This window comes from Pinus tabuliformis, chromosome 3_1 (genome assembly GCF_031772625.1).
Source record: "Pinus tabuliformis cultivar Carrire ecotype Pingquan chromosome 3_1, CPIR1, whole genome shotgun sequence".
Lineage (NCBI taxonomy): Eukaryota > Viridiplantae > Streptophyta > Pinopsida > Pinales > Pinaceae > Pinus > Pinus tabuliformis.
Genome location: NC_142301.1, coordinates 216,614,274 through 216,635,542, shown reverse-complemented (window position 1 = coordinate 216,635,542; position 21,269 = coordinate 216,614,274). Strand labels below are relative to the sequence as shown.

The following is a 21,269-nucleotide window of genomic DNA, read 5'->3' as shown; positions in this document are numbered from 1 at the left end:
TCATCGCAAAGGAATTGCGCCCAGTTGAACCGCACTCCTTCTGCGCATTACTCGGCCAACGCAATGACCATTGCTGGTACCTCATTGCCACGACATTTTCTCATCACCTTTCCTGCTAATAACTGGGTAGCGATGCGGACCCCTTTGTTCTGAATACTAGTAATAATGTAACCCCTCTGCTTTTTCTCCAACTTATTTCTTTTTCATGGCCTCTGCAACCGCGAAGTCTCCACTTGTGCCACCTATTTCCGCGGGGTCCTATACAGGGAAGTCAAGAAATCCTATGAATGAGCGTCGTCGTGATGGGAATGGGCTCCTCCAGCCACAATCACCCATCATGCACCAGGAAAAGCAGTTGCCTGATGACAAATATCGTGATTGGGGCCCGATGGAAGTGTGGAATTGATAGGCGGTGGAGTAGCCCAGCGTCCTCCACTTCGCGTAGCCATGTCTGTTGCTGCAATGTTGTAACCACCCCCTCCATGGTTTGTTCCATCATCTGGCTAGTTTCCAAATGAGGGAACTTCTCACTATCTGCGAGGTCCCAGTCTTCGAACTTCATAGTGGGTATGTGGCCCACAACCGAACCCTCAAACAGAAATTCCTCAGGGAGGAACGGGGTGTTGAGTGTGCTTTTAATGGCATCCAAATCTCTAAGTACCTTTACCCTCCCTTTCCGTGGAGGGACATACTTGGGTAGCTTCGTTGTGGCACATGCTGGCTGGATGTCTTCTTCCATCTCTTCCTCTGGTTCCATCTCTTCTACAAAAGTCCGAGGATCCTCCCCCTCCTCATCACTCTCAATATTAACAGTTTTTCCCTTTTCTTTAATCGACAGTTTGCCGAACCATGGATTTCGTGAAGACATACAGACCAGTCCTGCTACCTGTGGATCCTTCTTGGGCCTCAGCGTCTGGTGTGACTTAGGGATTTCTGGTGCATCCCCTACTGGTGGCATAGAACTCTGTGTGGCTCCTTTGGTTGTTGACATTATTCTAATCAGGGACTCCTGTGTATCCTTTGGCAATGCTTCAAACCACAGACTTGCTCTTACAACCTCCACATTCATCATGTTCATGCCCACTTGATAACGCAACAACTTAATTCGTAAAATGCCAAGGGTTGTTCGGTGGAGGGTCACCTGTGATTTATAGGCCCTTTTGAATTCAAATTCGATCGTTCCCCCTGGATTTGGCTCATTAATGTGACACTGGCAGCAGATAGTTCCAAATCTAGTTCTGATTTTGTGTCTTAATTACCCGTCGTCTGCTCCTCGTTGTCTTAAATTGGCCATCTTGTCATGAAAAATGACGCCAATGGTCACTTTCTAGCCTGTTCACACGGCAGTGCAGTCCTTTGTGCGCGAACGTGACCTGTACATCATACTGAGCCTACGCGCAACTTCCGTGTCGCACAGCTCCCATACAGACTCGTTCATAGTCCCGCGCTCTCTTTCAACTGCTTGGAGCACTAAGACTATGCTTCCTATGGATAGTTAGGTGGTCCCACCCTTGGTGTGAGGCTTCAATTTTCCTGCTAGCCCATGCCGTAGGCTCCCTTCAAATACCCTTGCGTCTATTAGTACATCACACTCTTCTTTGTATGGTACACTCCACTGTTTAGTAAGGTGTGTCACGGCCATGTTAGCAGGGTCGCAACTCCTTCTAATGCAGTAGTAGGGCTGGCTAGACTGGGCCCTATCATCCTTAGTTTCTCGCAGCCCGCTTTTGCGACTTCAGTGCCTAGTTCGCTAATTTCTTCATCCAATTTCACGCTTTTCTTCCTCAGTCGTGCCCAATCTTCATCGAGTTCGCAAAGTTTCAATCTCCCTCACCGAATGGATTCCTGTAACTGCCTAATTCTTTTACCCAGGTCCTCGCGTCCTGCCCCAACTGTGGGAGCTGTGGTCTTGGGATTCTTTTCTACTCTCCTGGTTTTATCTCTTCTTAACAGTGTTGGGGTCCTTTCTGTGCTCCAGTTTTTGCTTATGGTCCTATAGGCCCATCAAACCGCTGGTACGCGCAGGTCCCAGTCAGTTCATCTCGCCTGGCAAACTTTGTTCATGACTCCACATAGCTTTGTGAAGGCTCCGACGTGGAATGATTGTTGCTTTTCCTACTACCTCGTCAGGTTTTGATTTTCGATCCTTAGTCTAGAACGTGATTGCACAACACACGGCTGCACCCATCTATACAGGTGGGCGCGCAGACTGCTTCATCCTAACTTCCCGGTTCACGTTCGTCGCCAAGGACTTCCAAATCGTAAGTGCATATGTTTTCTACATTCGCGCTAGTTGCCAATATTCTTCTGGTGTGTCTTCCACCATCGTGCGAGTGTCACACACAATGCCCATTCCATTGCACCATATCGCTGCTATTCCAGTACTGCAGTTTCAAATTTGTCTAAGAATTCATCCACTCCTATTACCTCATCATATGTTGGCAGTTCCCTTGCTTCGGTCGTCATGCACTGCAATGATCTAACCATCATGTTACAAGCTAGCATTTTCACTTCATGCAATTGATTCTGCCAGCATTCTATCTCTTCATCTGAATCCGAAGTACAGGAACTGTCACACTCCCATGAGATTCTCCTATCATCAGTCGAGTTCACCCTAGCCTGGTCTTGCGCCGTTATCTGGTAAATGCAATCCAGCTCATCGTCATTGTCATCGTCGCGCATAGGTTCGGTGTAGCGCGCACCTTCGGCTGGATCTAGCGAAACTACTACACGAAGGGACTTTTTCTCAAATATCATCTTCCACTTCTTCAGGTTGATGACTCCATTCATATCAGTGGCCCAGTCGATTCCTAGCAACACGGGGTAAGGGTTGTTTTCATCAACAATCTCTATCACCTCAAAGTCTGTCTGCGTGCTTGCGCCTTCAATGTCCACTGTTACCCCTTGCAACCTCCCCATGGGAAAAATCTTTTGTTGGTTTACCATTTGTAATTGAATAGGGGACCACTGTCACGCGGGCTTGCCCATACGTTCCCATGTTTATTTTGGTAACACATTTGCATTGGACCCTAGGTCTAGGATTACATGGTCCATTTCATATTCGCCAATCTGTGCCGTCAATCTCATTTCCCTCTCGGTGTGCAATGCATGCTTTCCCAATTTTCGAAGTACGCGTGGTTCCCCTAATCCCGTGCACCCAGTGATCAACCCTTGTAGTCCCTTAACTGCCTTATTATCGTGTAGCAATTTCATGCATGTCTCTAAAAGGGTAGTAAGCATAGAAGGATCCATCCCTGTCTCTGGTTGATCCTTACTACCTGAAGTAGAGGCCTCCACGAAGCTCTTCTTAGCTTCCAAAAATGTCTCCTTTGTGCATTCCAAGTCAAACTCAGGTTCCTTTGTAGGAGCCTTACGAACCTATGTATCTTCCTCGGGATGCTTCCCCTTGTCTTCCCTTGTGGTCACATCGCTTCTGAGCATCATGTTTATGTTGGGGTCTTCTTTGCACAGTTCAAACCTCATCATTTGAATATTTTGTGTCGGAGTAGGCTGAAGTACCCCTTTCTCACACATCTGCGCGATCAACGTAGGACAATCTACCATTTCATGGTCAAACTGAGAATGGTACGAACAAGATAGTCTCATTGGGTTGGTACAATCGCAAGCGTAGTGCCCTGGTCCTCCGCAATTGTAACAAATTAATTTTCCTCAGCCCCTTCCTGGCCCCATTCCTCCTCATCCTCGACCTCAGCCCTAAAATCCAGCACGAGCCATCCCCGCGACTGGTCTAGGCCTCGCATTTCCATCTGCATTCTATATGCTAGGGTCCTCTCCATCATTAGCTCGTAGCTTCGACAAGTATGCTCATCGTGGCCCACTGGTCTATGGAAATTACAAAACAGCTGCTGTGGAGTCTGTGTATACTTCTATAACATATGACAATTGTCTGTTGTGTGTTTTCCTCCTATCTAACAGATCACGCACCATAGCAGAGGTGTCGCACTCTTCCCTGCTTGTGCCTCTGGTCTCAATGGCATTGGCCCCCCTCCTGCCAAGTAGTTCGCGAATACCAGACAGTGAACCTTATTGTGGCCCTGGCCTTTGCATTTTATACATCACACTTCTTCGCGTGCCTTCGGCCGCAGTGCCCTATCCTACTTCAAGCTCTGCATCTCCAAGCATAGGTTCTGCAGTTGCGCGTGGATCTATTGGACTGCCAATCTGGATCTTGTGTCGATGTTTCATGCAACCACACCACCATTTCCAATGCTTCTGCCTAGGTGGAATGCTTCTGTTGTGACAGCGTCATCCTCAAGTGAGGTGTGAAAGACGCCACAAACCACGCACAGTGTTGCGAATCCGTTATCGTCATATTAGCCTCATGGATCATACTCTTCAGCCTCTAATCCAGATCCCAGGGAGTCTCCCCTGGAAGCATCGTGATCTCCTTAAATCCGATGATTGACTGCGTCTCTGATTTCCGCTGGCTAAACTCTCTGTTCTGCGCATTCTGGATCTCTGCTATTCCTACATTTGGGTGATCATTTGAGTTCTTGATATACCATTTCAACGCACGATCCCGAAACGTGCTCACCAATGTAGCCTTCTTAATGTTATCATTTGTAACCCCTTGTGCTTCCCACATTGCTCTCACCACAAACCAGAACTTATTCGGGTCCTCATTTCCTACTCCTCTGAATATGGGTAGCTTAATTGCGCTCGCCATGTTGAACCGTGGGGGTGGTGGAGGTGGGGTGGGTGACGATGGGGGTGAAGAAGGTGAAGCGGGTGATGGCGTGAGTGGAGGTGATAACTGTGGAATGCGTTGTCTTATTAAACTAACCGCACTCCTTGGAGAAACCCGAGTGCGCTCTTCCTCGCTCACTCGCGAAGGCGAAATTAAAGGACTGTTTCCTAACCCTTTGATACCTTTGTAGACCTTTCCACTCGCGGTCCCTTGAGAAAACGTCTTTCTACTTTGTTGTAGCATACAGTCGTGTCTATCGCAAATTCAGTGATAAATCCCCCTATTATCTGGTCGAGCCAATGGTCTACAACCCGCGCGATCTTATCTTATGATGCCTTTAGCCTGCGCACTAACTCCAGAGTCCACACTATCGGTTGATCTAGCTTGTACCTTCCCTGGTTGTCAGCTAACCTCGCGATCCAATCATACAGCTCTGAAGAGAAGGATGCGAAGAAGATCTCGTGGATTTCCATATATACGTAGCGATCCAGCCACCTCTTCTCGGATATCTGCGGAGTTTTGTTTTCCTGTGTCATGAACTCGTGAAGTTTATGATCCAACCAATCTTCAATTTTCTTCTTTGTGGGGTTCCAGTGTTCCGACATCAGTTATCCCTTAGGCAGATCCTGGTCCTGGCAATGGAACCATTTGTTGGCTTGTTGAGGCCTGACCCAAGTTCAAAAGTGTTTTAGCTGAACAAATCCTGAAACTACCGGCCCTTTCAGCAACAGTCCATGGAGTGCGGACTGAGGTCTCACCCGAGGTAGTATGGGAGGGTGCTGGAACCAGGTTTTTGCACCCTAGGGATGTCTTGATGAGGTCTAGAAAAGTCAGGAACCAATCCTGTGTGCTTGTATTGCTCCGTGCAGCTATCTGACCTTCGTGTAGCTCTGTACAGAGCGCGAAGAGGCGCTGCATATATCCTTTACCCTTACAATGTTATTATTATAGATCTGACTTAATTTTGTGGGCCCAATATTCTTATTTACTCATTTAACATTTATAACCAGTGCGCGCAATCATAAACTGTAAAGAGATGCAAGGATATAACCGAAACATAAACACACAGATCAGATGCACAATATTCCAAAATCAACTTATCTTTTATTAACCTTCTATTCCAGTACAATCCAATTCCACCCTGCGCACTCAGCTGCAGGGGTCCGCGCACACAGCTGTGGACTCTACCAGGCCTCTGTGCACACAGCTGCAGAGCCTCTTCCTACTCCTACAACCCAAGACTTGGACTTACAGACTCAGAGTGAATATCGCATTCAAAAACCCCTATCACTTAAACTCAAACTAAAAACTAACTTCTACACTTAGAGCCTCGCTCTATTTATATACTCCCATGGTCCGCGGACCATGGGCAGGCCGACTCACTTTACATTACCTTAGATTATTTGAGGGCGGACAACCCTTTGACTTGACTCATTACAGTTCGTGCTTTGCGCACTTCGCGGAACCTTTACAATTTCATTACCCAAAATTGTGGGCTTTAAGCCTCAAAACCGTTACGCGGGGGATCGCTGCCCAACAGTGTAGATCACAAGTTCCAAGTCGATGATGAAGTTGGGCTTCACATCAGCATAGAGAGGCTCCAAGGAGAAGGTAAAAAGATCAAACCAATTAAATATGGTCCATTCATAATTTTGGAAAATATTGGTAACAATGCCTTCAGGTTGGATTTGCCTTCATACATGCAAATTTATGTTGTTGTTAATGTTGAGAACTTAAGGTTGTATGAGCCCCGTTGATTGAAGATCAAGGAGAAAATGTCCAAATTCCTTCCATGGAGGATTTTTCTCCTGAATACCTTGATGAACTACAACAAGACACCATTCTTGAGAGAAGAACAAGGTCTTCAAAACGAGGGAATGTGAATTACCTTAGAGTGGGGCTTAAGGGAACAAATCCTTCAAAGGCCAAATGGATCGAGATTGGAAAGGTGATGGAATTGTACCCTCACCTGCTATACAACTGAAAGTGATATTTTGGGGTCCAAAAGACTTCTAGTGGGGAGGAATGAACAGGTGCTCAAAAAAGGCTCAAAATTCAAAGTTGTTAGATTGGTGTGGAACCTAGACAACCGCGTAGTTCTCGTCATCCTGAATCTAGGGCATCTCATTTCACACAAAACGAACTCCATATGACTCCAGAAATGAGTTCTATTCACTTTCTGAAACAGGCAAATTTTCAAAAAAATGTACAACCCAGTCAACAGTCTATACTCCTAACGTGACGTTAACTGGGCAGGTTATGTGGTCATTGACTTGGTCAACGGGCTCCTCGGTGAATCATAAGGTGACAGGTTTCGTTTCATTAGAGGGTGCAATTGGCGCAATTTCATTGGTTGGAGTGATGGCCAACCACGGGCTGACATGTGGCTCAGCCGAAGGCCATGACGTAGTAGCCTGGGAGGCCACCAAAATTTTGGTCATAATCCAGGCAGAGGTAGCGGGGATCGAATTGCGACCTCCAAACACACACCAAAGCCATTTACCAATACGCCATGGGGAAGTTCTTAACATGTATTGATTATGCATTTTATTTAAATGTCAAATGTTACATTGTTGGGGGTAGGACCAACCCTTGGTCAAATCACTGTGCACACAACCACTGTGAAGGAGGAGTGGGGGCCCAGATGGTGGGGATGGGCCATTGGCCTTAGCCCCAGGCACATGGCCACAATTTTCAGAAGAAAGGCATTAGAGGACATTTTAACTATTTGACAATTTCGCCTAGTTTTTGGCGAAATTGTTGCTCCGTTAGTGAATTTTGGGGGTGAAATTGTAGGATGGTGCCATATTTTGGGGAATTTGTGATGCAATTAGCAGACAATTGGGAAAGGCCATAAATTATTCAGTTTTTTACTAAATCAGGAGAAGAAAGAGGCTACATGGGCATTTTGGGGCATTCTGGAGCCATTGGAACAGGTTTCAAAGCATTCTGAGCATTGTAAACTGATGTATTCACATTTTTTAGCATAATAGAGAGGGCCAAGCCATTGGAAGCTGGACCAAGGAGACATAGCCCAAGAGGGGTGAAATCCTTCATCATGTGTTGTTGTGATACTGTTTATGGTGATTTTTATGTCTATCAATTGTTGTGTCCAGTCATTTGTTTGTGTTAATTTACACATAAAAATTACATAAAAACACTCAAAAATTCATGTTTAAACTTGCAAACAATCTCATGAATCCTCAAGCATGTTTACTATAATCTGAAAAGGAATTTTGGCACAGCAAAACTAATTTTCTTAATCAGATCAAGGATTGAGCTTCGCGTCTTCAGGGTGTGCCAGTATGATCAAGGAGAGCACACTCCTGCAGTTTGGAACAAGGAAGGGGAATCAAGCTTTCGGAGTGCGCTCGACACTCTTAGAGGGCCCGAGGCGTACTCTTGAATGACGAAAGGTTTCCCATCAAGGCTTAGAAGTGTGCTCATGTGCCTTAGGCCTTAATGGGTTCACTTTGAATTCAAAATTTGCCTAATTTTGGATGATAGGACATGAGGTGAATAGTAAGAGTTTTAGACATAAAACAATGTGCGACATACACCAAATCATCGAGAAAATTTAGACAAGCTTGAAAAAATATGAATATACATCAAAATGCCACTTTATACACATTTCCCAAGTATAATGAGTGAAGTGTGTGCGAATGTGACCCAAAAGTGTTGTTTTACAACAACAAAAAATGTAATGACCATGAAATGCACCTAGAGATGTTCAAATCAATGCGACAACACTTGAGAACATTCAAGGACCAAAGTATTCAATGTGATTTCTTCTGAAAAAATATTTATACAGTATTCAAGGACACTTAAAACGTATAGAGCAACATGAAATGACACTTGATGACCAAAGCAACACTTGATATGACAATGAAATAGGCTCCAAAATTTGAATGTGGTGAAATTTTGGAGGGTGTTGTAGTAGCGATAATAGAAGGATAATAAATTATCATTTAAGTATTATGGCCCTTACAAGGTCTTGTAACATATTGGTACTATGGCATACATATTGGAGTTGCTTGCATCTTCATGAGTACACCTAGTTTTCCATGTTTCATACTTAAAGAAGGTCATAGGTGACAAGCTCCCAGTACAAAATATATTTCTAGAACTTGACAAGGAAGGAAAAATCATATTGGACCCTGAAGCAATCACAAAAAAAAGAATCTGACAATTGTGGAATTGATCAATTTTAGAGTATCTCATTAAGTGGGAGAACTTACCTGTTGAAATTTCCACATGGGAGGATGAGTATTTTATATAGAAGCATCCATAACTACTCAAGCATTGAGGACAACACTTTTTTGAAGGAGAGGGGCATGTTAGGTCCCTATAATACTAGTGTAGCCCCTATATTGTTATTATTATACCCCGTACAAGCCCACTATTGTTATTTTGTGCTCTTACATTATTATTGTTATGGAGGCCCTAATTATATTTTGACCCTTTAGACTCCTATATATACCAATGAGGTCTTGTTATTTGAATCATCCAAGAATTTTTCATTTATGGGATGCAAAAGGAGGTTTCCCCTCGAAGTGGTGTATTATCAAGTCATTGATCTATATTTTCTTATGTTTGTACATTATTTTGATCTGGATACATAACATTCTAGGGTCAAATTCAATGTTGCTCTTGTAGGACATTTGTTGAGAGTGTAAACTATTGTGTGCACTACTTGAGCCCAAAATTTATTTCCAAGAGACTTAGTTTTCAACATGCTTCAAGCCATTTCAATTATAGCCTTGTTTTTTCTTTCAACAACTCCATTTCGTTGAGGAGAGTAAGATTTGGTAAACTATCACTTTATTCAATTTATTTTGCAATAATTCAAAAATTCGTTTGATTTATATTCTCCTACATTATCTATTCCTCTAACTCAAGAAAATAAGAAAACACTTCAAACTTATCTTGCAAAAAATACACCCAAGTTTTCCAGGAATGATCACCAATGAAGGTAAGAAATAATGTTACTTTTCAAAAGACATTGTCTCCATTAGACCACAGAAATCTAAATTTATCAATGCTAGATGTTCTCTATCCTTCCATGTTCTGTTTGAGTAAGTTTATCTATTTTGTTTCTTGAATATGTAGCCTTCACATACTTCATTAGCCACTTTGATATAAGGGAGAAATTCTTGATGTTATTCTTCCTTAAAAAAATCAAACTTTGAATATTCAGTTGTCCCATCCTCAAATGTCAAAGTCTACTATTCACTTCTTCTATAGCATTCTAATAGTGTGAGTTTCTTGAATCAAAAGAGAGCTTGAAAATTCTATCTCAGTCATTTCCCATCTCGTTACAACTCCATTTTATTCAACTTATCCATGACAAAACACTCTTTATTAGCAAATACTATCTTGTGATTTTGCTTCATCATTTGTCCTACATAAAGTAGGTTCTTCCGCAATGCTTGTGTCAACAATATGTAATCAACAAACTTCTTTTTTCCATGTAATGTTGGAATTGCAATTGTACCTTTTCCTTTCACTTTTGATACAATATCATCACCAAAGATGACTTTACCTAAGTAAGTATCATTTATTCTAGTAAACAACTCATCCTAAGATTACATATGAGTTGAATATCTCAAGTCAATATATCATGCTTCAGTTTCTTCATTATGTGCCATCAAACTTGGTATGAATAACTTATCATTTTTTGTTCCTTGATCAACTCTATTGGCACCTTTATGTCCATTATCACACAATTTTTCATAATAATATTTCTCAAGATTACAAAATTTATGATAATAATAATAACATTATGGTCCTTGTCTGTTTTGATATCCATCTCTTCCTCTTCCTCTTCCTCGAGATCCTTCTTTAGTTCTTCCTATGAAATGACTTGGACATCTTCCTCCGCCTCTTGAAGTGAATGCAATTCCCTGTGAATTTTGTTGTTTTTACTTATGATTATGAAAACCTTGATTATGAAATTGTCCTTTGCTTCTTCCCCGTTCTCTATACTTTGTAGAGAAATAATTTTTCATGTGCTATTTAGAAGAACTCTCTTCACCAACTAATAAATATCCATTTAGTTCATTAATAAATATCCATTTAGTTCATTAATCTTCGTTACTAGTGGAAATTATTTTAAATTTTAGTATGAAACTCCTCAAGATATTCTAAATCATCCTTCTTTATGGAATTTCTTCACCCAATGTCCACATCTAAATAACAAGACCTTAAATTTTTGTGATATAATCATTCACTATTTCATCACTCTGTATTTTAGCATTTCTAGCTTCTTAATGCTTGTAGTTTAGCAATTTTTGCTCCTTCATATGTGTTTTTTAATATAGTCCATGTGTGATTAGAATTTTCTGGTGCACTACTTCTTGGAAATACTATTTCATCAACTGCACTGCCAATTAAAGAAAATGTTTCATTGTCTTTCTTTATAATCTCCCTTAGTTTTTCCTTCAATATCTTTGTACTCATCATCAAAAAGCATGTCATAACCATCAATTATCAATTGTCATAAATCTTTGTTGATAAATATTTGTTGACTTATTTTTCTCCAATAAAAATAATTAATACTTTGTGAGTTTTGGAAGCACTATATTGCTTGTCGTTTGAAGGAAATGATCAGCACAATATGAAAGAGTAAAAGAGAACACACACATTATCCTATTTCATCTTGAGATGAGAACAACTATCCTAAACTAGGACTCAACTACAACCATAAAAAAATGTTTTTTATTGAGTTTGAGTACAAGGATGGTGCTATAGAAGCAACTACAACCAATTTATTTTTACAAAACAGATGAAGGACAATTTAATCCCCTAACAATCCTTCAACTTTTAAAATTTTTACCAAATATTTGTGCCCAAAATATTTTAGTAAGTATAATAGATAATATAATTTATTTTACAGTGTCTTATGTGCAAGCTTAAAAAACATTTTCTCATAAATACATAGAAGTTAACAAATTCTCTCAGTTTTTTTCTCTAATACCAAATGAAGGACTAGTAAACTAGCAACATATGGAGTAATGCACAAATTTAAGAATTATAAAACAAGGTAAAAAAATTTCATTAATAAGACCAATATTTATACATGGCCATGAATAAATGCTCGATTCAATCATTACATTAATTTCTCAATAGCCTCTCCACACATCTCTCAACTAATAATTCTTTATCTCAAATTAAACCTTCAAGACATAATCAATAATTCTAAAATATAACAAATGATCATTAATTTAACAATGAATTCATTGAGGTGTGGTGGAAATTTTAAATTCAACATATCTTTGAATTGAATTCTATTTTATTTGTTATCTTCATGCAATTGTATCTCTATTAAAGAAGAAAATGCCAGATAGGAATAGATTTAAACTTTACTACTCTAAAACATTCAACCTTCCTTATGAACCTATATGTTCAAAAATTTAGCGAACTATTACAAATGTAAAGTTGTTGAAGCAATTCAAAGTTGGGGTCATGCATTATTATGGATCTATATAATGAAAGCCAAATTGTCCTTACATAATTATTGGCCCATGTTGCACACTCATCGATGGTCAAGAAAATATCTAAGTCACACTCTTCAAGAATAAGTTGGGACGTTTAATATTTTGGTTTTGGTTTTGGTTTTTATATTGCAATGGTCTCTTGTTGTTAGAGACTTTTAGTTTTTATGTCAACAATATCAATTTGTAATGGGTGGTGGGCTTTTGGTTCACAGGTTACAATAATCACTATTTTTTAATCTTTCTAACGCCACTAACTTGTCAACCATGTTATATTGTTGCAAGAAGCCTATTTTAGAGTAAACAACTATAGGCTATGAAATCAAGTAAATAAATAAAATCTCATGAATGTAAAGCATGGAACTCTTCACTAAAAAAAAAACTCGATAAAAAATCATTACAAAGTGTGAAGTCATTGCATCACAATCCCACACATACACAAGTTCAATGTATTTAGATTTACCATATCTCATATTTCATAAGGTCATAGCTTTACTTTTTAAAACTACAATGAGTCATTGGTCTCTTCTCACATCTACAATCACCCTAACTGGGACCTTTTGATGACCCTCTTAATTAACCCTAAATCCCCCTTCCTCTTTGAAACTCCATCTACCCTAAATCCCCCCTTCCTCTCCAAGGTGACATTGGGTTACTCAAAGATACCTTCAAATGAATTTGAATACACCTTTTACAAGTCTTTAAACCTATTGACTTTAGATGATCATAATTGATCAAATTAATTGGGTCCACATCATCACTAATCAATCACAGCGAGGTCAACATCAATTAATTATCAATTACCATATAAAATTTAACAAATATTATTTTAAATTTATATCAACAATGCTATAATTTCTTTGCCGATTATTAAAATACTAATAACTATGATCAAAATCCAACATAAAAATAAAACTAAGTTTAAATATATTAAGTATTTAAAATCAAATTTTCTATCTTCAACATATATAAAAAATAAATAAATAAATAAATAAACAAAACTATATATAAATATAGTAATCTTTGCATAAAAAATTATTAGGTCATTAATCTAACAATTATAAGTTAACATAATAATGTGATTATTTCATCCCCATAACTTATAAATAACTATCCATACAAAAAAACAAAAAGTTAATCATAACTTATAAATAACTATCCATACAAAAAAACAAAAAGTTAATCTTATCACACTCAGAAGCAAATATTCTTTTTCCATTATTACCAATTAAATATATTAAGAAAAATTATAGCATCCATTCATGTATATCAACCATTTATACATATCAACCTATCAATATATATCAAGGAGTAGAATGTGATTCTGCTCATTTATTGAATCAAAACTGAAATTGATGGAATGTGATTCTGCTCATTTATTGAAGATTAAAAACTGAAATTGATAATGTTCTTGGACCAATTTAAAAGAAAGGGGAATAACCTATAATCCCCTTCACAATATTCAGAATAGTTTGCAGGTATACTTCCTAGAAAGCTCTCTAAACTTTGAATGCACCAGAGCAGTACCAAATAGAAGAGATTACTCTCTAGCTAGCTTTCAACATGGGTCTTTACCCTGCACTACCTATATCCTGGTCCTACTGTAACATAAATTATCCATATCAGGTGTAAATGTTCACTGTGTTTTGAATGCTATTGAAAAAGAAAATGATATCCTGCGTAAAGTTCCAGAGAGTCCGGGTGCCACGTAGCCATAAACAGCACCACTGGAACACATTTATCCTACCTCTGGACTTTGATCCAGTTATGTGACCTAGAAGCAACCCTAATTTAAAAATAACAGGAACAGAGCAAAGCACACTTCATAAGCATTTGAAATTGGACAAAATTCTGTAACCAACAAAGGTTCCATGTCTGAAAGCAGCAATCAGACCCTCTGTGCATCTTCAGCATTGCGTACACTTGAGGTTTTGTCACGTTTGCGCGCTTTCAGGACGTAAGAGAGAGAGCTACATTTGCCCCCCTTTTTCTTTTCTTCACAGAGATCGTGTAACATTTCCTCAAGCTTCTCCAGGGAGAGATCCCGAGTCTCCGGCACATACAGGAAAACGAACAGCAGGGTGAAGCACGCTACCACCAGGAATACCAGAAATGTCATGGAGACACCGATAGCACCTGTAAGGCTCAAGAACGTCTGTGACACAGCCAGATTGGATACCCACAGAGAGGTCGCTGCAAGTCCTCCCCCAATTCCTCTGTATTTAAGTGGGTATACTTCTGAATTCACTGTCCAGGGTACGATTCCCATGCCAGGGGCAAAGAAGGTGATGTACATACCCATTCCCAATATGGCAAGCCACCCATACTGGCTGGGGCATCCTTGAGTGAACCAAGAGCTGCTGGAATGGCGGACACTGTGGCACATATCTTCCACTGTCTGATTGGACACCAGACAGGTTCCAGTAAAGTGATCCTGCAGCAATGTCATGTACAATCACACCAATTAAATTTAATCAGTGGAGTATCAATCTCCATGAATGTCCTAACATTAAGGAAGAAAGAAAAAATTTAGTGTTTTAAAAATTTAGGATCTGCATGTGGATCAGTAGCAGTGGGTGTAAAAAAACGTATTATATCAGAGTTTAACTTAATTTGTGGTGGGAAGACATATTTAGAGGCAGCAATTAAAGACTTGTGACCATGGTGGGAAGACATATTAAGGAGGAACTATTAAAGGAAAAAGACTTGTGACCATGGTAGGAAGACATATTAAGGGTAAAAAACAAGATTGTTAATTGTACAAGTGAGGATGAGATCAAATCAATTTATATGTGAGACCAGTAGACCGAGGATACTAAGGAAGTTTGAGAAGAGACAATTTACATATTTTGCAATAAGGGTATGGTGTAGATGGAATGACACTTTGTCATGGAATGTGCAGCCTAAAAAATATAGACTTACAATATGAACACAACGTGCACCATCACCATCTATTTGACTGACTAGTATAAAATCAACCAGATTTGCAGAAAATCAGAGATAAAAGACAAGTTAATGCTATCATTCTCGTCATTAAAATCAATCAATCAATGAATAATATTGTCATATAAAAGCTCATTCATTCATCAAAATTTTCAACCATACCTTTGTAATTGATTGACAGAATCCACATCTGCTGGCGAGGCAGTCAGCACAGTTCCAAGGCTGATTTGAGGCTTGAAAAGCTGGGCAAACGTAGGTGCTTTCTGTCTCCATAGCATTCAATTCGCGGAGTACTGGAGGAGAGTTGATCTCTGTGTACTTGAATGCTCCTATGAGCAGTCCAAGAGATATGCTAACTCCACACAAGCTCAGCATTGCGAGCATCCTCCTTCCTGTTTTGTCAATTAAATACATTCCTACTAGTGAAAATGTTGCATTCAATCCTGATGTTATCAGCGATAGGAGTAGAGCTGTTGTGTTCGATGCAAATCCTGCCAATTGAATAATTGTAGGACTGTAATACATTACAGTGTTTATCCCAATAAACTGTTGCAGGACCTGTCACAAATGAATCCAAAAGTTAGAACCATGACTAAAACGCTTCCAAATAATTTCACAGGCTTATTATGGATCCTTAGTCTTACTGAATCAAACAAGAATGAATATAATATTGACTCTCAAATAAAATTTTGATATTTTTATGGTTATAGTAGATTTTGTAAATATTTAGAAAGTAATGAAAATCCTCAAAATGTAAAAATTAAATTCACTTTTATTTTTAAAATTCTAATTCTGAAATTTACAATCAAATTATATTCAACTTCAAACTACTGTTATCTGAATCAATCTATCAACTACTGTTACCAGAATCAATCAGTCAAACTCGATCAGTTAAATTTCAGTTTGCATTTGCATCGTACAAATCATTGAATAGATTTAAAGTTTACAATCAAAGTTCCCACAAATATATATTGGGATGAAGGACGGAGAACCATCTGTACCGGTTTGTATTAAAATGATTTTCTTTTCATTTTGTTATATGCTCTTTTAAGTAGGACGGTAATAATTTTTATTTAATTTACATTTTTAATATATATTTATTTTTTTTAAATATTTTGATTATATAAATTATATAATTTTTATAATTTTTTTAGAGGCATTTACTGAGCTGGAAGGAAGGATTGTTTGGATCGTCAGAAGTGGCAACTAAAAAAAATTCAAAAAATCTGGTAATAGCAATGTTTGAATCATGTTTTTTTATGCTAGAAATAGATTCAACACCATCAAAAACTTTTGACCCACCTAAAATCTTGAAATTTGACAGGTGTAACATAAATTTACAAAATTATTTCTAAACTATTGTTAAAGAAAATTCCAATAGCCTAGGCACTTTAATTATTCATTAAAATTACATAATAGCTTTAATTTTTAAATATATTACTATTTAATAAAATAGGAAAAGAAAAAATGATAGAGAAAGAAATAAAGATACGAAGAAAAAAAAAAAAAAGAGATCATTTTGAGAGTGATTTAGAAAATTCACACTCATATTGGTGAGTGACATAATGTACAAATTTATTTTGAGAGGGATATATAAAGTCCACTTTCCTATTTGTGTTTGTGAGTTACATAATGGACAAATTTATTTTTTCAGCCATTTTGATTTTTTTTAGAAATTATTTTTAAAATAAATAAATTTATTTATTTATTTTAAATTATTTTAAATAAATAATTATTTTAATTAACTAAATAATTTTAAGAAAGTAAAAATAAAATGGGTCTGGAGTATGTCTTAAAATTGCTTCTGCTTGGCTAAGAGTTTGTCTTCCGAATGTAAAGAAATAGGTTAAAGGCCCAAGACCCAGAGGCATCTGGCAGGAGTGAAAGTCTGCTCCATTATGGACCACCAGCGGGTTATTTCAAGGGGCGTGGTTTTCCTTGGTAACAATGATGCGTGGATACTGACATTCGCACACAGCAACCAGAGATGGCTGTCTCACTGTTGATTTGACAACTGAATTTAATAGGTTTTTTCACCTTTGAAAAAAATAATAATAATAATAATAAATAAAATATTTTATTTATAATTTATTTTAAAAAAACAAATGAGCTTCTAAAATAAAGTAATGACGTCATAATGACAATTAACATGGAAATTAAATATATATAGAAATCATACAAAATAATAATAATAATAATAATAATAAAATTATTAATATAAATGATGAAGAAGAAGTCGATAATGTTCCAAATGTCTTAGAACTTAATAAAAATATGTGTAAGAACCCAGCAATTTAATTATTCTATACTAAGAGAGTTGATTATTCTGTCACCTTTGTTATACATTATTTTATTTGTATACTAAAATTTCAAACCCCAAAAAAATTACTATAGGATGAAACCCTAACATTCTGAATGAAACCCTAACGTGCTAAATGAGACCCTCACGGAGTAAAAGAGATTCTCCGTTTACAGAAGAATTAAGTCAAAAGGCACCCTCTGATATAATGAAACCCTAATGCAAAACTGGGAATAAATAGGTCAAAAGGCACGGTCTGATATAATGAAACCCCAAGGCAAAACTGGGAACTAAATGGGACCCCTCACAGAGTAAAAGAGTTTCTCATTTTACAGAAAAATAGGTCGTCAGTGAAAATGAGCCCTAGGAGTATAGAAGAGGTTGTCTGTAACAGTGGACGAAAAAGGAAGTTTCTGTATATAAAAATAAAAGTGAAGTTTCTTTTTTTCGTGGGAAAATTCGATGAATGTAAGAATTATTTGGAGGGAAAATTTGATGAATCTGAGAATCTTTATAGCAACAGAGCAGAATTTGGGAAAAAAAGTGAATTAAACTACACTGTCTTAAAAGATGATAGTAATGGTTTACCGAAATTCCAACGCTTGCCACCACAGCTGGTCTAAGTTCTGGTGATTTAAACAAATCAAGAATTTTCTTCAGCATCGAGCTCTCAGTATCTTCTGCGGCAATTGCATTCTCGAGAGCTGTAACCTCAGCACTGACCTCTTCTTCAGGATAGAGCCTTCGGAGAATCGCCACTGCTTCATCAACCTTTTTCTGTAGTGCAGAATTCATTTGCACGCACAGGGATTAATAAAACAATGCACACAATTTCTTGCTTATATAGTTTTCAATATGGAAACAAGGAATTAGCTGCGAACCTGTTTGTATAACCAGCGGGGAGACTCGGGTAAACATAACATCAAAATTAGCTGAATTACAGCGGGCACGCCAGCAACACCAAGCATCCAACGCCATGTCCCTTTTACCTGAGAAACATAGCCTTTAAGCGCTAATAAATATAGCTTTATATATCAATATATGACTCCAGATTTGTGTTCGAATTCGCAAACCTTGGTGAAGGCAAGATTGATGAGATAGGAGAGAAATTGTCCTCCAGTTATCATAAAACCATTGGTGCTCACTAAAGCTCCTCTTATTTTAGCAGGAGAAGCCTCTGAAATGTACAGGGGGACGCTTACAGAGGCAAATCCTACACCTAAACCGACGAGTATCCGACCAATAATGAGAACAGCTGGATCTGGTGCCGCAGCCATGACGACTGCGCCTACGGCGAACACGGCATCCGCTATAAGAATCGACCGCCGCCTTCCAATATAATCGCTCAAGAATCCCCCTACTGCCGAACCAATTATGGCAGCTGCAATGGTCACGCTCACTATGGTCTCCTGTAGAGGTAAGATTGACGGAAAATCCATACATAAATGTAAGATTCACTGCAAATCCATATTTAATGTTTTTTTGCAGATGAATCAATGAAAAAATGAAGTTCCAGACCTCTACATGCAGACAATGGCTGGATTTCAGTATATTCATTTCAGGTGTAGACATGCTTACCTGCAAGACTACACTTTCCTCTACTGCTTTGAAATCATCTCGAATATACAGCAAAGCCCCGGATATCACCCCTGCAATTTAGAAATTCACAGATTTGGATTAAATCCCAAGCCAGATAATAAAATTTAGTTTCTTTCTTCTTTTCTTTTCTTGAACTAGGCTGAGCCTAGGCTGGGTAGCCCATTCAATGCAGGAAGAAAATAAGATGCTATCCAAATTATGTAAAGATCAAAATTGTGCAAAGGTAAATCGAACCTTAAGATTTTAATTTTATGTGAGGATTAAAGATCTTAATACTTCGAAAAATAATTTTCTTTCAAGTTACCTGTGTCGTATCCGAAGAGGAGGCCGCCGACTCCAGCGGAAAACGCGATCTGCAAAATGAATGGATTTTTCAATATTATCGACCAAAAAGTTTTAAGTTCCTTAACGCTTGCTCCACCTCCTCCCTCCATTATAATGCCTGATCAGAAGAGGAATTCGCTATGAATTTTCCCGCTTGGCAGGTCTAAAAATTGGAGTATCTGAAAAACAAAATGCATTTTGTATTCAGGTTAGCAATTTAGAAAAGAGGGAACACATTTATTGTTGAAATGAGACCAGGTTCCAATATTGATAAATAATGGAGAAATCTAAAGCATATACATATTTCTTGAATCTGGAAAGACAAACTCTCTGTGTATAAGAATAAATATTTAATGTAAAGCTCGTTATTCCAGTCTTTTGAGGTTTGGGGAAAAAATCATGTGTAATACTATAATGTACGTAGTTTTTCTAAGCAGGATATAATTAAAATTTAACTGTGAAATGAGCAGACATAATAAGACAATCACTCATTTTATCCTTTATCCCCACCTTGTAAACCAACGCAGAGCAAATAATCTATTCCACTGGCATTTGAAGAAATCCCAGATCAATTTAAGGGCTTCTAGCTACTAAAACCCTGTGGGGGCACAATTGCATTTTGACAGCAAAGAGAAAATTTATAAACCTCTAGGAATTTAACACAACCAGAGATCTATCTCTCAACTTCACGAAGTGCCAAGAATTGCAGAGTGTCCAGCAATTCAGTGATTATTCTTCCATGGCAGCAGAAGGCGCAGGGATCTTCCAGCGCTGTGTTCTCCTATTCTCCTTGAGAGTCACTTGAATATATTGGCTGCTGTGAGATCTGTTCATATATATTCATGGAAATGGAAAAGATCGAATTTTTATACTTAAAAATGGCAATGTTTATCTTTTAGGATCATAGAATAACGCAGAGTCTATGCATGCGCGCCGGCATATAAATAGGCACTGCAAATAGATGGTGACATTAAAGTGAAGCACAAAATCAATTTGGAATGAGAATTGGAAGTGGAAGTATGGGCTGTGCTTGGTTTATACCTTGCAAGAGACTGTTAAAAGCTTTTTGTTTTATACTTTCGGTTTTCTTTTTGGTTTTTGGTGGCATATACAGGTACATCTGTGGATGGATTAATGATGACAAACAGAATTACTGTTTCGGCTTCTTAAAGCGCTGGAAGTCTTAAATTCGCAGAGAGTCATTCAGCTTCCTCTCTTTTCCATTTTTTCAAATAAAATAATGTAGATGTTCTTTCAACCACTGAGAGGTCGACGAGATTGCGATTCCATGTTTTCAGATTAAATTATGAAGATTGTTCCTTGAACCACTCAGAGATCGACGAGATTGCAGGCAGATCATAACAGGAGTTAATATACTTTTGACTCCCAATATATTATTACTACAGTTAAACAAAGCAAGATTGAGGAAAAATAAGATTCTATTCATATTTCCAGGCAAAATAGAATAACATTACATCATAATCAAACCGAGAGATCACACCACAACCCAATCAAGAGATCAACAGACAATTAGATGTAATCAAACCTAGAGATCACACCACAACACAATCAAGAGATCAACAGAATTAAATTCTTTATTTTTCTTCTTTGCTTCTCATTCTGACCGCAATCTCAATTTGAATATTCAAATTTAAATACAGAGTGCACCAATAGTATTGAAGCGAGACATGAATGAAACTTTTGAGAGACCTGTAACTAATAATTGCATAGAAAAAAAAGGTTTATGGAGAATGCCTTCACTTTAAAAATGGTATGAGAAAATGCCTCTGCTAAAAATTTCTACCCTTTCATAAATAGCAATGATGAGGATCATAATAATGTTATGATTGATTTTAAATATTATTTTAAGGAGTTGTCTATGGAGTGGAGGAAGGAATTGTCT

The 21,269-nt window shown here is 38.1% G+C and overlaps 1 protein-coding gene across 2 annotated transcripts; it reads right to left on the bottom strand.

The window, feature by feature from the left end:
• Positions 1–13,501: 13,501 nt before the first annotated feature.
• On the bottom strand, positions 13,502–20,316 carry LOC149186570 (putative inositol transporter 2). 2 transcript variants are annotated; one of them, XM_089412635.1, is made up of 8 exons: positions 20,013–20,316; positions 19,347–19,545; positions 19,022–19,092; positions 18,517–18,852; positions 18,325–18,432; positions 18,032–18,220; positions 15,307–15,702; positions 13,502–14,635 (listed from the first exon to the last, which is right to left on the bottom strand). In XM_089412635.1, the coding sequence occupies exons 2-8, from the start codon at positions 19,474–19,476 to the stop codon at positions 14,090–14,092; spliced, it is 1,776 nt and encodes a 591-aa protein (XP_089268761.1). In that variant the 5' UTR covers positions 19,477–19,545; positions 20,013–20,316; the 3' UTR covers positions 13,502–14,089. The 2 variants fall into 2 exon arrangements, with proteins under 2 accessions (XP_089268761.1, XP_089268760.1); XM_089412634.1 differs by having other exon boundaries at positions 19,877–20,315.
• Positions 20,317–21,269: the final 953 nt, after the last annotated feature.